Source organism: Pagrus pagrus, assembly GCF_965226575.1.
Source record: "Pagrus pagrus genome assembly, chromosome: 14".
Taxonomy (NCBI): Eukaryota; Metazoa; Chordata; class Actinopteri; order Spariformes; family Sparidae; genus Pagrus; species Pagrus pagrus.
The window spans coordinates 175,001-191,289 of NC_140198.1; the positions used below are offsets into that span (position 1 = coordinate 175,001).

Genomic DNA, 16,289 nt, shown 5'->3' on the forward strand with positions numbered 1-16,289 from the left:
AAAGAGAACAGATCAGGTGTGTTTACCTGATAATGATGTTGTGTTGACGGTTTGAAGGCTCAGGAGGATGCAGAGAAGCTGCGGTCGGTGGTGATGCCCATGGAGCAGGAGATCACAGCTCTGAAGATGAAGCTGAACACAGCCGAGGACAGAGTCAAGGAGCTGGAGGCCTCAAAGGTCAGTCGGCATCATCTCAGTGATTCGGTAATCAATAAATCCAGCTGGAGACTGAGGAGTTAATGATGATATTAACAGGACATGATATTGATCAGGTGTGGCAGCTGATGTTTCATGATGTGTGAAGTAAGAAGTCTTCAGATCTTAAAGAAGATTCAACAGAAGAACAAACATGTTCTGGTTTTTAATTATCGAATCTTTCATTTCATATATGAGGATATAATGTTGGTTAGTGTTAGGGTCAGCTGTAGTCCTGTTGGTCAGTGTCGGGGTCAGGGTCAGGGTTAGTGTCAGTGTCAGCTGTAGTCCTGTTGGTTAGGGTCGGGGTCAGTGTCGGTGTCAGGGTCAGTGTCGGGGTCAGGGTTGGTGTCGGTGTCAGCTGTAGTCCTGTTGGTCAGTGTCGGGGTCAGTGTCGGTGTCAGGGTTAGTGTCGGTGTCAGGGTCAGCTGTAGTCCTGTTGGTCAGTGTTGGTGTCAGGGTCAGGGTCAGTGTTGGGGTCAATGTCAGGGTCAGGGTTAGTGTCGGGGGTCAGGGTTAGTGTCAGGGTCAGCTGTAGTCCTGTTGGTCAGTGTCGGTGTCAGGGTCAGGGTCAGTGTTGGGGTCAGTGTCGGGGTCAGGGTCAGGGTTAGTGTCGGGGGTCAGGGTTAGTGTCAGGGTCAGTGTCAGCTGTAGTCCTGTTGGTTAGGGTCGGGGTCAGTGTCGGTGTCAGGGTCAGTGTCGGGGTCAGGGTTAGTGTCGGTGTCAGGGTCAGCTGTAGGCCTGTTGGTCAGTGTCAGGGTCAGGGTCAGTGTTGGGGTCAGCTGTAGTCCTGTTGGTCAGGGTCGGGGTCGGTGTCAGGGTCGGTGTCAGTGTCAGCTGTAGTTCTGTTGGTCAGTGTCGGGGTCAGGGTCAGTGTTGGGGTCAGGGTCAGTGTCAGCTGTAGTCCTGTTGGTCAGTGTCGGGGTCAGGGTCAGTGTCAGCTGTAGTCCTGTTGGTCAGGGTCGGGGTCAGTGTCAGGGTCGGTGTCAGTGTCAGCTGTAGTCCTGTTGGTCAGTGTTGGAGTCAGTGTCGGGTAGGGCTTTGACATCGAACTTCGGTATTCGAATATAATTCGAATATTAAAAAAAAAAAGATATTCGAACGAATATCGGGCAGCTTCTAAATATTCGAACCTATAATAAGCATTATTTTTGGTAAATGTGTTTGCCTGAAAACGTAGTCTTCAATCCAGATTCGAGGCTTTTTTCAGCCTGTTTTGTGAAACGCGAGCTCATGAGCATTGATCACCTGGGGCTTCTGTACGTTATCACGTCGTTAGCGCCTGACGCCTGTTTACACTCTTTCACAGAAAAACAATGGCGGAGCAAAAGGCTGCGAGTGCGGAAGGAGAACTATACACGCCGGAAAATTTAAGGAGTAATGTGTGGCGCTTCTTTGGTTTCCTGAAACAAGGAAAAATAATGAGAAAGGACAAAGTTATTTGTAAAATATGTAAGACTAAACTTATCGACCACTCCACGACCAGCAACTTGAGAGCCCACCTGTCAACACTTTTCTGTCTATTGATTGATACACTGCCCTCTGGTGGACAGAACATAGAACAACAGAAAAACGACTTTCTTTTGATACTAATATAGGTCTTACTGGAGGCATTTAATGATCAAAATATTATCAATAAATATTCGAATATATTCGAATATTAATATTAATAAACAAACGAAGTTCGAATATGATTTTTTGGGCAAATGTCAAAGCCCTAGTGTCGGGGTCAGTGTTGGGGTCAGTGTTGGGGTCAGTGTCAGCTGTAGTCCTGTTGGTCAGTGTTGGAGTCAGTGTCGGGGTCAGTGTCGGGGTCAGTGTTGGGGTCAGTGTCAGCTGTAGTCCTGTTGGTCAGTGTTGGGGTCGGGGTCGGTGTCAGGGTCGGTGTCAGTGTTGGGGTTGGGGTTGGGGTCGGTGTCAGGGTTAGTGTCAGTGTCAGCTGTAGTCCTGTTGGTCAGTGTTGGAGTCAGTGTCGGGGTCAGTGTTGGGGTCGGTGTTGGGGTCGGTGTCGGGGTCGGTGTCGTGTGTCGGGGTCGGTGTCAGTGTCAGCTGTAGTCCTGTTGGTCAGTGTCGGGGTCAGTGTTGAGGTCAGTGTCAGCTGTAGTCCTGTTGGTCAGTGTTGGGGTCGGGGTTGGTGTCAGGGTCGGTGTCAGTGTCAGCTGTAGTCCTGTTGGTCAGTGTCAGGGTCAGTGTCGGGGTCAGGGTCGGTGTCAGGGTTAGTGTCAGGGTCGGTGTCAGTGTCAGCTGTAGTCCTGTTGGTCGGGGTCAGGGTCAGTGTCGGGGTCAGGGTTAGTGTCAGTGTCAGCTGTAGTCCTGTTGGTCAGTGTCGGGGTCAGGGTCAGTGTTGGGGTCGGTGTCAGTGTCAGCTGTAGTCAGAGCTGCCAAGCGTCACGCTTTGAGTCTGACCGTCACACAATTTGTTACTACGTTACTGTTGTTTGGTCCTGTAATGTTGCTTTGTGGGACATTTCTCTATATTTTGTTCAGTGATGGACCTGTACAGTTATCAGACAGTGAACACCATCAGATCGACACTCCCCCGCTCCGCGCCGCCGGCTTATCCATTCACTCTGGTTCGGTTCGCCAATAATGCGCCTCTGATACTACCTCCCGAGGTGCATCAGAGGCGGAGGGAAATTTCACCCCTCGCCGCATCTGAAACTTTCACACAGAGGCGGATGCGGAGAATTGGCGGAGGATCCCCGCATGCAAACGGCAGTGTGAATGGGGCTAGAGAGAGACAGAGAGACAGACAGAGTCAGGGAGACAGACAGTCAGAGAGACAGACAGTCAGAGAGAGACAGAGAGACCGAGTCAGAGAGAGACAGAGAGACAGACAGAGTCAGAGAGACAGACAGTCAGAGAGACAGACAGTCACAGAGAGACAGAGAGACAGACAGAGTCAGAGAGACAGACCGTCAGAGAGACCGAGTCAGAGAGAGACAGAGAGACAGACAGAGTCAGAGAGACAGACAGAGTCAGAGAGACAGGCAGTCAGAGAGACAGACAGTCACAGAGAGTCAGAGAGACAGACAGAGTCAGAGAGACAGGCAGTCAGAGAGACAGACAGTCACAGAGAGACAGAGAGACAGACAGAGTCATAGAGACAGACAGTCAGAGAGACAGACAGTCAGAGAGAGACAGAGAGACAGACAGAGTCAGAGAGACAGTCAGAGAGAGACAGAGAGACCGAGTCAGAGAGCGATACATCTACTGGGAGAAAAAAGTGCCACTGCTGTAGATGCAGCAAAATATGTGAATGCCTGCCACAGGAGAAGAGAAGAGCTGCACAACACCTGACATGATCAGCTCCTCACTGGATTCTTACCTGCACACTGATGCGCACACTAGAGCTTAGATCAGGCCCAAAAAATCAAGCCCGACCCTACCCGAGCCCGTGCACGTTGTGTCCGAGCCCGGCCCGGCCCACCACATTAACTGTAATTATGAGCCCGAGCCCGATTTAAACCTGACAATTTTTTAATACGTGGTGTAACAGTCAAAGTTATTCAATGTAGCGCCACTAGGTGGCGCCTCCTTTTGTTTAGTGGGTAATGTAACCTGTACGATGAAGAAGAGCAGGTGTACTTCCGCTCCCCGTGAGACAGGATACTGCCGACAGAGCGAAGACTCCACATTAATTTATTTTAATTATTATTAATTATCTATGTATTCTTTTTTCTGTAATCCTTTGCTTTGGCAATATTGTAACACACAGTCATGCCAATAAAGCTTGTTGAATTGAGATTGAATTGAGTCAAGGAGAGTCAGAGACAGTCAGAGAGACAGAGAGAGACAGAGTCAGAGACAGTCAGACAGAGTCAGAGACAGTCAGACAGATGTTCTCAGAACAAACGGAGCTATCAGAGAGAGATAAGGTGATAATATGTCCGTGTTCTGGTTCCAGCTCGTTCTGCTGCCTCCCAGTGGTCAAAACATCAGATAACGCCCGTCGTGTTGTCTCCTGACAGAGAAGTTTGTACCTGGACGTCAACTAAGTGACAGCTGTCTGTGTGTGTGTCTCCAGGTGAAGGAGCTGAATCACGTCCTGGAGGCAGAGAAGTCGTGTCGGACAGATCTGGAGATGTATGTGGCTGTTTTAAACACTCAGAAGTCTGTGCTGCAGGAGGACGCTGAGAAACTACGCAAAGAGCTCCACGAAGGTACCGAGCTCGAGTTTCTGTCAGAGGAGAAGAAGTGCTGACAGGTTGGATTCAGCTAGACTCGACTCTTGAGTTGATGATCTGTCAGGACGGTAACAGAGTTAGAGACATGTCCATGTTGTGTTCCTGTTTCTGAAAATAAACTCTGCCCTCTCCTGTGTGTGTGTGTGTGTGTGTGTGTGTGTGTGTGTGTGTGTGTGTGTGTGTGTGTGTGTGTGTGTGTGTGTGTGTGTGTGTGTGTGTGTGTGTGTGTGTGTGTGTGTGTGTGTGTGTGTGTGTGTGTGTGTGTGGTCAGTGTGTCACAAGCTGGAGTTGGAGCGTCAGCAGCACAACCAGCTGAAACACACGTGGCAGCGAGCAAACGATCAGTTCCTGGAGTCTCAACGGCTCCTCATGAGGGACATGCAGAGGATAGAGAGCGTGCTGTCGTCTGAACAGCTGCGTCAGGTGGAGGAGATGAAGAAGAAGGACCAGGTACACACACACACACACTGCACAGCTGACACAGGCCACGTTGAGCTGCTGTGTGGTTGGATATTACTGTTATGACTAAAAGTGTTCTGTCTCTCTGACAGGAAGAGGATGAGAAGGAGCGCCTGAGTCAGGTGAAGGAGCTGCAGGAGGAGGATGTTGGAGACAACACGGAGCCTCTGGATGATCTGTTCCTCGGGCTGAGTGTTGATGAGGTAACGACCATCAGGTCATGTGATCTGCCCTCAGAGACGCAGCAGCAGCAGCTGAGATCATTTTACATCATATAGATTCAGGCAGAGTCACGTGACCTCCAACAGGAAACGGGACATCTTCAGTGTGATGTTGCTGATGTTCTGTCTTCATATTAAACTGTTTTTGTGTCTGAATTAATCTCACTTTTGTTTTTTATTTGTCTCTTTTCGGTGTTAATGACAGAATGAATTCATGACATCACACAAACAGCTGATGTACTGATCGTATTTCTCTCTCTCTACGTCAGGCCCATGCTAACCACAGTGCCCACGGTTCCATGCACTCTTTAGACACTGAGGTGGTGGCCGGCGGCCCCTCGGACCCCTACAAGGAGAACCTCCGCAGGGTCCAGTCCACAGACAGCCTCGGCTCCTCGCTGTCCGTCCAGCAGGGACTCGGAGGACACAACCACAAAGCAAAATCAGCCAGTCACCTGGACGAGTCGGACTTTGGGCCTCTGGTCGGGGCTGACTGCGGCGCCACGGATGCCAGCTTTGGAGAGACGTCGTCCATCAGCTCCATCAAGCTGACGGCCAGTCACTTCCTGCTGACTAAAGACCAGGAGAAGGCCATCAAGGCCATGACGCCGGAGCAGGAGGAGACTGCCTCGCTGCTGTCCAGCATCTCACACGCCGCCGCCGACACCGCCTTCCTGCCGCCAGCTGGATACAGGCTGGTCAGCGACAGCGAGTGGAACCTGCTGCAGCAGGAGGTGAAGAACTGAGGAGCTTTAACAGAAGAGGTTTCTTGACAGCACCGAGGCTTTACACAGAATATTTAGATACAGCTCAGAGGCCTGAGAGGTTCTAGACACAGCACTGTGGTTAAATATTTATTTTAGTTAAGAAGGAGCAGTGTAAATGAATTAAACCAGCTTCACTCAACAAACTGTACAACACCGTACTATTCAGTGTTTGATGTTCCTGTCGTCGTCTTCAGGTGAAGAACGCCGGCAGGAAGTTGGGTCGACGCTGTGACATGTGCTCTAACTACGAGAAACAGCTGCAGGCCATCCAGGGACAAGAGGCTGAGACCAGAGACCAGGTCTGACTGTCACTCATCACCTGGTTACTGTGACACTGTAGTAACATTACTGTAATCACATTACTGTGATGATGGTGTTGCAGGTGAAGAAGCTGCAGGTGATGCTGCGTCAGGCCAACGACCAGCTGGAGAGGACGATGACGGAGAAACAGAGTCTGGAAGATTCAGTCAAAGCAGGGAATGAAGAGACTGCTGCCAAGGTTTGCCTCAGTGGATCTGTTAATAACTTATGACTGCAGTTCCCACAATGCTTTGGGGCATGTAAACAGGAAGTATAATGTTAGTACTGTGGCTGCAGTAAGTTCAGCTGAGAGCTCCAGCTTCAGTCCTGTTTTTAGTCTCCATTCACAGTGAGCTGAATGAGCTGTGAGCAGCTCCTGTTTGCAGTGTACTCATGTTGTAATTGTAGTCTTTTTTTAATGGACGTTTATTAGCTACAATCAGAGATATTGATTACCTCACAAAGTTTCAGTCAGCCTGACTCTGAACCCTCTCAGCTCCTCTCCTTACATCAGATAACCCTCATCAGCTTCTGTAACTTCAGTCTCAACACCTCTGAATCATCCTCCTCTGTGTGTGTTGTAGTGTTACTACAGGACTATAACCACAACATGTGACTCTAATGTAAATAATGTGTGTGTTGTAGGTGTCTGGTCTCCTGCAGAGAGTCCAGGAGTCAGAGAGTCTCCTCGGTGCTCTACAGCAGGCCTTCAGTGAAGCTAAGAGGAGCACACAGGAGCAGATGGTGAGTTAGCTCTGTCTGTTAGCTCTGTCTGTTAGCTCTGTCTGTTAGCTCTGTCTCTTAGCTCTGTTAGCTCTGTCTCTTAGCTCTGTTAGCTCTGTCTCTTAGCTCTGTCTGTTAGCTCTGTCTCTTAGCTCTGTTAGCTCTGTCTGTTAGCTCTGTCTCTTAGCTCTGTTAGCTCTGTCTCTTAGCTCTGTCTGTTAGCTCTGTCTCTTAGCTCTGTTAGCTCTGTCTGTTAGCTCTGTCTCTTAGCTCTGTTAGCTCTGTCTCTTAGCTCTGTCTGTTAGCTCTGTCTCTTAGCTCTGTTAGCTCTGTCTGTTAGCTCTGTCTCTTAGCTCTGTTAGCTCTGTCTCTTAGCTCTGTCTCTTAGCTCTGTCTCTTAGCTCTCTTAGCTCTGTTAGCTCTGTCTGTTAGCTCTGTTAGCTTTGTCTGTCAGCTCTGTGAAAGAGTCAGGTGGAGAGTGGATCTGGCACACGATGAGACACTTTAAATACATTACATTACTTTACTGTTTCTGTGTATTTAAATAAAATACTGTACTGTTTCTGTGTGTCTAAAGGTGGTGCTGGTGAAGTCGAGGGAGCAGGTGGCCGATGAGCTGAGTCGACTTCAGAGAGACAACGAGAGTCTGCAGGGAAAACACCGACTGCACGTAGAACTACAGCAACAAGAAGACTTCCACATGCCCAACACTGTACAGGTACAAGACTTCCACATGCCCAGCACTGTACAGGTACAAGACTTCCACATGCCCAGCACTGTACAGTTACAAGACTTCCACATGCCCAGCACTGTACAGGTACAAGACTTCCACATGCCCAACACTGTACAGGTACGACAGGGCAAAAATTCAGAAACACACTTTTAAATCTAATGTCAAGACAAAAACACCTTTAAACTAGAGCTGCACAGTTAATGGAAACACTATTATAAAGTGTAATATAGTGAGAAGCTGCAGTTACACTGTGTTCTCCTCCTTCACACACACACACACACACACACACACACACACACACACACTCACTCAGTAGCCTCTCCTCCTCCCACATTGTGGTCATCTCCTGCTGTATCCTCCTCTGTGCTCCATGTGTCTGCAGATACAGTGGGCTGTGTTTAGTGGAGGTGGAGATGATGATCCAGAGACGTTTACAGTCTGTTGGTGGTGAAACAAGCTTCTCACCTCACAGTTAAACGCACACCAAACACATTTATTATCATTGATCACCAAACATGCACCTGGTGTCCTGCTACAGTTTAGTACGTTCTGGATCTGGTTACACCACAGATTCTTACATCTATATTATATCTATATATACTGCACTACGGCCGACTGCTTGCAGACATGTTTTCACAGACAGTAGAAACAGCTGATCAGCCATGTGACAGTAGAAACAGCTGATCAGCCATGTGACAGTAGAAACAGCTGATCAGTCCTGTGACAGTTAAAACAGCTGATCAGTCCTGTAGGTTGAATGTTTATTCTGCAAATCTGTTTCCATCAAACATTTTGAACATTAAGTCTGATTCACAAAAGACAAAAAACAAGCGAACGCACAAACTTTTTTGCTAATTAGAAGTTTTTTTTAATTTGCCGTTTCCATAAAATTTGTCATGCAATATTCTTCAAAATGCTTCATGGAAACACGGCTAATGACTCTTCCTGTTGTGGTTTTTAAAACTGTGCTACATGATGATGATGACTCTTCCTCCTCAGGACCTCCAGGACCTTGTCCTCCGGCTGCGTGAGGACGTGGTGGCATTGAGGACTTCAGCTGACCACATGGAGGAGAAGCTGAAGGCAGAGATCCTGTTCCTGAAGGAGCAGATCCAGGCAGAGCAGTGCCTGAAGGAGAACCTGGAGGACACGCTGCAGCTGGAGATCGAGGGCTGCAAGGAGGAGATAGGTGAGCTCACTGATCACTGACCAATCAGATTACAGATAGGTGAGCTCACTGATTACTGACCAATCAGATCACTGTCCCATCAGTTCAGTCAAACTTCTTGTCCTGTTTCTGTCTCTTCTCTGTTCATCGTTCAGACATCTTGGAAGGTACTTTCTCTGTGTGTGTGTGTGTGTGTGTGTGTGTGTGTGTGTGTGTGTGTGTGTGTGTGTGTGTGTGTGTGTGTGTGTGTGGTAGGGAAGGGCATTAATGACTTCAGATTTTCAAGTCGACTTATCTGTCAATAAAGTCGAAGTCGAGTCGACAAGTCGTTTGATGACATCATCACATTCACACAGCGGAGGAACACAGCTGTCCACCGGGCCACCGTGCTGTTTGTGTGGTCTAGAGTAGAGTTTAGATTCTCTGCCCGAGCCCAATTCCCCGCCATTATCCTTGGGCCGGGCCAGGCCGGGCCATTGATCAAGCATTTGTGTTTTTTGTTTTTTTTTAATCATTACTTTTTTCATTTGCGATCCATTCCGTTCTGAATAAAGAACAACACAGTGCACATGCTTCGTCCTTGTTGCATTATTCATTAAGATAATTGTAAACAGACTTCTGTAGTTCAAACAACTGGGAGTTGTAGTGGAGAGCGTCAGTTATAACAGCCCACTGTAACGTGGGCTGGTGAAGGGGAAGGTGATGGTCCACTTTAGTGCGGGTAGCTCTGCTTACTCAAGAGACGGCAGGCAACATGTGGGGGTTTCTGCACGGCACTTTTATTCATAATACGGACCACACCATGACAGGTCTCTGCGGCACTAATGTTGCAAACGATCCAGGCCGAGGTTCTTGCACCAACACTTTACTAAATAAAGACAAAATAAAATGTGGAGTCTTCGCTCTGTCGGCAGTATCCTTTTTCATGGGGAGCGGAAGTACACCTACTCTTCTTCATCGTACAGGTTACATTACCCATTAAACAAAAGGAGGCGCCACCTAGTGGCGCTACATTGAATAACTGACCAAAAAAACCCCAAAAAACACGACTTGTCGACCACTCTCAGGGGTCGTCGACTTGCGCCACTGATGTCGACGCGTCGACAAATCGGCTTTTCTGTTAATGCCCTAGTGTGGGGTAGCTGTAGTGAGCCTATAACACACAGCGCTCCCTCACATCTGAAGTGTGCAGTAATATGAAGTTGACCTGTGTGAATGTTGTTGTGCTCGCCTGACTAATACAACCTGTTTAAATCCTTGTGTGTGTTTCTGTCACACAGCTCATTAAAACACTGACAGCCTGAACTGTATTAATGTTGTTTACTGAGACTAATACAGTCACATGTCTGCAGCTTCAGCTCACTGATCAATCACTTATTGTAGTAATCAGTTAAACAAACAAACAGGTGTTTGAATGTGAGTCACTGTACTGACACTGTCAAGCAGTCACTCATTCATGTTCAGGTTTCATTAGTTTGATTCAATCATTAAGAATGAACGATCAACACTGCAGAGAAGTCCTGACCCTGATGTGATATGAACATTTGGTCCATCATACTGCAGCTGCTGTGATCAATAAGCAGGTGTCAGGTTTCATTGTGTGTCACACTCAGCAGCTCTGACTCCTTTAAATCTCACGTATCCCTGAATGATCTGATTATGATACGTAATGACTCCAGACAGAACATGTGATCCGTCTGTAACCATGTGTCCTTCTTCCAGCTTCATTCTCCAGTCTGAAGACAGAGCTGGAGAGGATAAAGACAGAGAAACAACAGGTACACGCTCCACCCTTTACTGCTCCGTCAGCTCAGAGCTTCACCTAATGAACATGTCAGTGAAAATCATCATGTGGTCAGTGAAGGTTTATCACATCTTTACACCTGCACCACCCAAAACCTCCATCACCTCTGATCCACCCAAAACCTCCATCACCTCTGATCCACCAAAACCTCCATCACCTCTGATCCTGCACATCTCTTCTTTAGCTGTAAACTGTTGGTGGAAGGTGTTCTCTGTTATCACTGACATGTGTGTGTGTGTGTGTGTGTGTGTGTGTGTGTACATATATATATCTATATATCTATATATATATATATGGCAACATTGTTGTAAACATTATGGCAACATTGTTGTAAAACTTTCATGCCAATAAAGCCCCATTGAATTGAATTGAATTGAATATATATATATATATCTGTTAATGTATTGATATATATGACATGTATATATAGATCTGTTAACGTATTGATATATATGACGTGTATACATGTTATTACTGTAGTTACAGAGCAGTCTGACGGAGAAGATGGAGACTCTGGAGAAACTCCAGGAGCTGAGGACGAGTCTGGAGCAGCAGCTAAGAGAGATCACTGCTGCTAAGGTAAGCTAATACACCTGTACAGCTGTCACACTCACCTGCACTCCCACAAGATATGGGTTATATATATATGTATGTATATATATATGTATGTGTATATGTATATGTGTGTATATACACACACACACACATATGCGTTAGTACGTATGTGTATATGTATGTATGTATATGTATAAACTAGGGCTGGGCGATTTATATCAATATAAAAAGTATATAGATATATTTTTAAATGTGATATGGAATTAGACCATGTCGCATATATCGATATAGTTCAAATTTGCGCTGTGGTCCTTGCTCCGGGCAAGCTGCTGACCCGGAGCTCTCTGCACCGCTCCCCCCGCCCCTCCTCTTTCACCACAGAGGGGGGAGGGGCAGGAACACACACGCCGGCACTCTTCAACAAACATGGAGGAAGCAACAACGTCTGCGGAGCACACACATCCCTAAACTCGTGTATGAAAGACACACAAGCTTGTAGTTGATCAGACTTGTTTTTTAAAGACTGGACATTTGACAGGACTATAGACGGTAAGGGGAGACGATTAGCCCGGGTCAACTTCCTTAGCCGCTGTCGAACACCACCTTTCTTTCCCCTCTTCCTCCTCCTCGTCTCACTCCGAGTGTTTGTAGAGGTGCGCATAAAGTCATTGTTGCAGTTAAAAACATACTCGTCACTGGAAGGGGAAAAGTCCACAGTTAGATCCACTGGGAGACCATGCGATTGAAATCCGAAAAGGATGTCACGACTGTATTGAATCCTACTTGTGTGAGGAGGATTCACAACCAGTCCCAGTGTGAGATTCAGCGTGGCCGTCAGGAAAAGTAAAAATACTATCTCCATCTTCGACTCAAGCGCTACAAAACTCTCCGAAAAGTGCACATAAGAGCGTTAAAGACAGGATGCCGCTGGTTTGGAAGTTAGTAAACAATGTTGAGTTAATAAACAACTAAAAACACACACACACACAACGCACACACACACAACGCACACGCCAACGCCTTCTGCCGGTCGCTACAAGAGCAGCGCCCAATATATATAAATGCTGCCCTTACTAGTGTTTGTCATATTTTGTTCTTTTGTAATGTTCGTTATTTGCATCTGTGAATTTGTTAGAGAGGAGAAGAAAATCTGTAATTTGATTTTAATAAACCATTTATAGTTGTCAAACTAAAAAAAATGTTGATATTGTACTTTTCTCATATAAATATATTTATTTCAGAAAAAGATTGGCGTGTGTGTGTGTGCATATGTATATATATGTATGTGCATATGTGTATATATATGTATGTGTGTGTATATATATGCATATATATAAATATACATACAGTATATATACTCTGTATATTAATATATATATAATATACTGTATAGATATATACTGTATAGATATATTTATTGCATATATACAGTATGTAAATATTCAGACTGTAACATGAACTATAGATTATTTTAAATGGTTCAGTGTTTCACTTAAATATTTATTCCATGTTGTTTATCGCCCCCATTTAACCTCTCTAATTAAATTTGGTGTGTGTGTGTGTGTGTGTGTGTGTGTGTGTGTGTGTGTGTGTGTGTGTGCACACAGAGTGTGTTAGAGTCTCAGGTGTTTGATGAGAGAGATAAAGCTCAGCGGCTGCAGACGGAGCTGGACGTCAGTGAGCAGGTTCAGAAGGACTTTGTCAAACTGTCTCAGACCCTCCAGGTGAGAAACCACCTCAATGTATTGATGATGTAATATAAATATAAAGGTCGATGTATGGATGATACAAGAATCATATCATCATCCACTCACTAGTCCGTCTTTACAGGCCCACTTTAGTTACAAACTATTCTCACTCTGACTTTACCACTTGTACATTGATCAGTTTATATAAACCTGTACAGTAATTGTGCAGTAAGACGCTCAGTGGTGGAGACGTTTAAGTCATGTGACTGTGATGTCGTCTATTTGTAGCCTAGCATTAGCTTTTTACTGCAACACATTTAATGTACGTTCATCTGTGAAGATTAACTTGATGAACAGAACCATAAAGTGTAAGTAGTTTATAGAAGCTATAAAGTGTTTGTGTGTCTGCAGGTGCAGCTGGAGCGAATCCGACAGGCCGACTCGTTGGATCGAATCAAAGTGATCCTGAACGACACCAACCTGACTGACATCAACCAGCTTCCAGAGACATGATAGAGACTCTGCACCTTCACCCTCTGTGTGTGTGTGTGTGTGTGTGTGTGTGTGTGTGTGTGTGTGTGTGTGTGTGTGTGTGTGTGTGTGTGTGTGTGTGTGTGTGTGTGATCACTGAACCAATAACATTATTGATCTGATCGATGGAGTGTGGAGCTGACCGGAGGAGCCTCCTGTGTACATACAGATGGACAGAATAATGAAGAAGAAGTAGTAGAACACTAAACTGTAAATAAGTGACTGACTGTGGACGGAGGAGTGTGTCTGTTTCTACTGTACATATGACTGTCTGTGTGTGTGTGTGTGTGTGTGTGTGTGTGTGTGTTAGACAAAACCAAAAAGGTTTGTCATCGTCTCCTCCTGATTATTCATCTCTACAGGTAAAATGATTGGATCAATGACGTCTGTCTTCTCTCACAGTCACTGAGAATCTCTTCATCACGTCTTCTCTTTGTTTCCTCTTCCTGTCTGTTATATTTCCTTCTTCCCTCTGATTCTTTTCCTTCTTTCCGTCTGTGTTTCTGTGACGTTTTCCACCCTGACGGAGACGTTGAAGGAGATTCATGGAAAAAATGTGCACACACTTAACTGGGATGAAAAAAGGAACATAACACAATTTGAGCAATATCCCCATCTGTGAAACATCCAACCTGCCTGCTGTCTGTAACGTCTGACACAAACGTTCTGTTTCCTTTGAAATCTGCAGGAATACAGTGAAGCAACATTCAGTCAGGTCCACAGTTTGATTTGTCAACACTAACATGAGTTCACCTGCTTCATGTCAGGTGGAGAAATAGTTTGATGAGGACAATAATGTATTTGAATCCACTCTCTGCTCCTTTCACTGAGGGACTGTCTTCATGTAAGTCTAAAGCTCTTAAGATAAATGAAATCATCTGTGATGGAAGAAGTCACTGCCACAACTCTGTCACAGCTCAGTCAGTCCACGTCTTGTTGAACGACAGCCTCCCTGTTGCTCTCTGAGCTGTCTGACGGCTTCATCCTTCACTGCTCCTGCTAACAGTTACTGAAGGGACGTCAGTGTGTTTGAGTCGAACCGTGACGTCAGAAAGCCTCAGAAACCTCCAGCCTTGTCTCTGACTGTCTGGTTCCCACCCTCGCACACAGGTCAGGCTGTGATTGGTCAGCTGTGTGGAGGAGTTTGACAGATATGAACCTGAAACATCAGGAATGATTCAGCAGAGACATTATTTCTATATTTCACGTATGTCTCTCCTTTTTCCATCCTCTGGATTTTAAGCACATTTTCAATTTGTGCTGAAGTGAGAGAGTGAGGGAAACGTTACAGATAGAGTGACTTCATCCTGATGTCACTGCTCCACCTGTCAGGAAGTGAGGAGGAGGTGAAGGGGGCGTGGCTTCATGTTGGTCTCAGGAGGAGGTTTCAGACGCTGGTAGATGATCTGATGATGGTTCTGAACCAGAACCACTGATGTGGGTTTAATGATCAGTATATGAATCCAGACAGTTTGACTGTAGCCACGGTGAGGCTGAGAGACGCAGATCACACGTGAAGTTCAGCATGAAGCAGCAACACACAGGAAGTAGTCAGCTGTTGGTCCATGTCTGAGACCAACACAAGTTATTATTATAATTATTATTACACAACTCAAGAGGTGGAACGTTATCAGCTGCTCGTTGTAAAGTTCAGGCTGTGTCCGTCATGTTAGCAGCACAGAGGAACATGAACAGGAGCAGAGAGGTCAGAACATCTTCATCACTCACTTTGCTCTTCTCCTTTCAATAAACTTCATGCGTCAGTCACTTTAACATGTGAATGAATCCGTTGTAATAAAACAGATGGAAGTATTAAAACATTATAAAACCCTTCACACGTCTCGACCATCTGAGGAGGTCGATCACTGTGTTTAGTTTCTGCATGTGTTCATGTCTTTATGTGTCTATATACTGTAGATATGTTGAGTTTTATTTATGATGGATCATGATGCAGTGGATGATGATGATGATGATGCACTGACAGTAGACTGGATGATTGTGGGCTCAGACTGACAGATGTACTGTGTGTTTGGTTTCACTAATAATCTGGCATTAATACGACGATCCTCACCGTCACTCATTAGTTCTGTTCATGATTAACAGCTGATTTTTATTGTTCTGATCAAACACTGTTGGATTGTTTATGTTGAAGCCCAGAAATGAAATGATTGGAGTTAAAATGAGACGACGTGTGAGAGCTCAAACTGTGGAGGCCACGCTGACACTGAGAGGTGATTATTAATATAAAGAGTCACAGATAAATCCAACATTAACTCTAATGATCCGTGACATGTTTACTGACGTGTTTCAGTACAGTTCGTCTATAAAGTCTGAAACTTCACCTCAGAATGTGTTCAACTGTAAAACTCATCCATAATAAATTATTTTAAAGACTTCCTGTTTCCAATACATCACAACACAGAGCGACAGATGGATCTGACCTTTTTAAACTGCTTATTAATTTTTCTGTTCAGACTCTGAGTCGGTGCACAGTTTGAGCTTTCTTGAGTTCGAGTCTGTTTGATCATGATGAATCTATGTTATCATACATGTTTGATCTGTTCTGTAGTTAGACTGATACCCTCGTTTGCTGGCTGCTTGTTAGCAACAATTAAAAGGCGTCCAGTTTGTTGGAGTTTCTACTTTTTTTAAATGAATGATAATAAATCAGCTTCAGGAGTCTCAGTCTGTCCACTTTAAATAACTGTAGAAGCATGAGGTTCAGCAGAGATGTAAACGCTGTTTCACAACTACAAGAATAAAATCTCAAATCTTCACTGCTTTAAATGTATTTATCATTTTGGGGACATTATGCCACAACAGTGTTCAGACTACAGAGCTCATATTAACTGTCAGTGCTCCACAGAGAAACATGTTGACTGATTCCTGGTGTGTGAAGCTGCAGATGATCCACTGGCTGCTCTTCAAACTGTTATAAAAAGATGAAATGGGACTTTT

The 16,289-nt window shown here is 45.5% G+C and overlaps 1 protein-coding gene across 1 annotated transcript in view; it reads left to right on the plus strand.

Annotated features, from left to right (window-relative positions):
- rabep1 (rabaptin, RAB GTPase binding effector protein 1) overlaps window positions 1-16,108 on the plus strand; it is a 21,335-nt gene extending 5,227 nt beyond the window's left edge. The window contains exons 5-18 of the mRNA XM_084374069.1: window positions 58-177; window positions 4,223-4,358; window positions 4,654-4,832; window positions 4,934-5,044; window positions 5,332-5,796; window positions 6,024-6,128; window positions 6,212-6,328; window positions 6,775-6,873; window positions 7,430-7,570; window positions 8,585-8,774; window positions 10,476-10,531; window positions 11,038-11,136; window positions 12,720-12,836; window positions 13,212-16,108. Of these exons, the coding sequence (XP_084230195.1) occupies window positions 58-177; window positions 4,223-4,358; window positions 4,654-4,832; window positions 4,934-5,044; window positions 5,332-5,796; window positions 6,024-6,128; window positions 6,212-6,328; window positions 6,775-6,873; window positions 7,430-7,570; window positions 8,585-8,774; window positions 10,476-10,531; window positions 11,038-11,136; window positions 12,720-12,836; window positions 13,212-13,313 (2,037 nt within the window). The 3' untranslated portion in view covers window positions 13,314-16,108. The remainder of the gene's footprint in view (window positions 1-57; window positions 178-4,222; window positions 4,359-4,653; window positions 4,833-4,933; window positions 5,045-5,331; window positions 5,797-6,023; window positions 6,129-6,211; window positions 6,329-6,774; window positions 6,874-7,429; window positions 7,571-8,584; window positions 8,775-10,475; window positions 10,532-11,037; window positions 11,137-12,719; window positions 12,837-13,211) is intronic.
- Window positions 16,109-16,289: the final 181 nt, after the last annotated feature.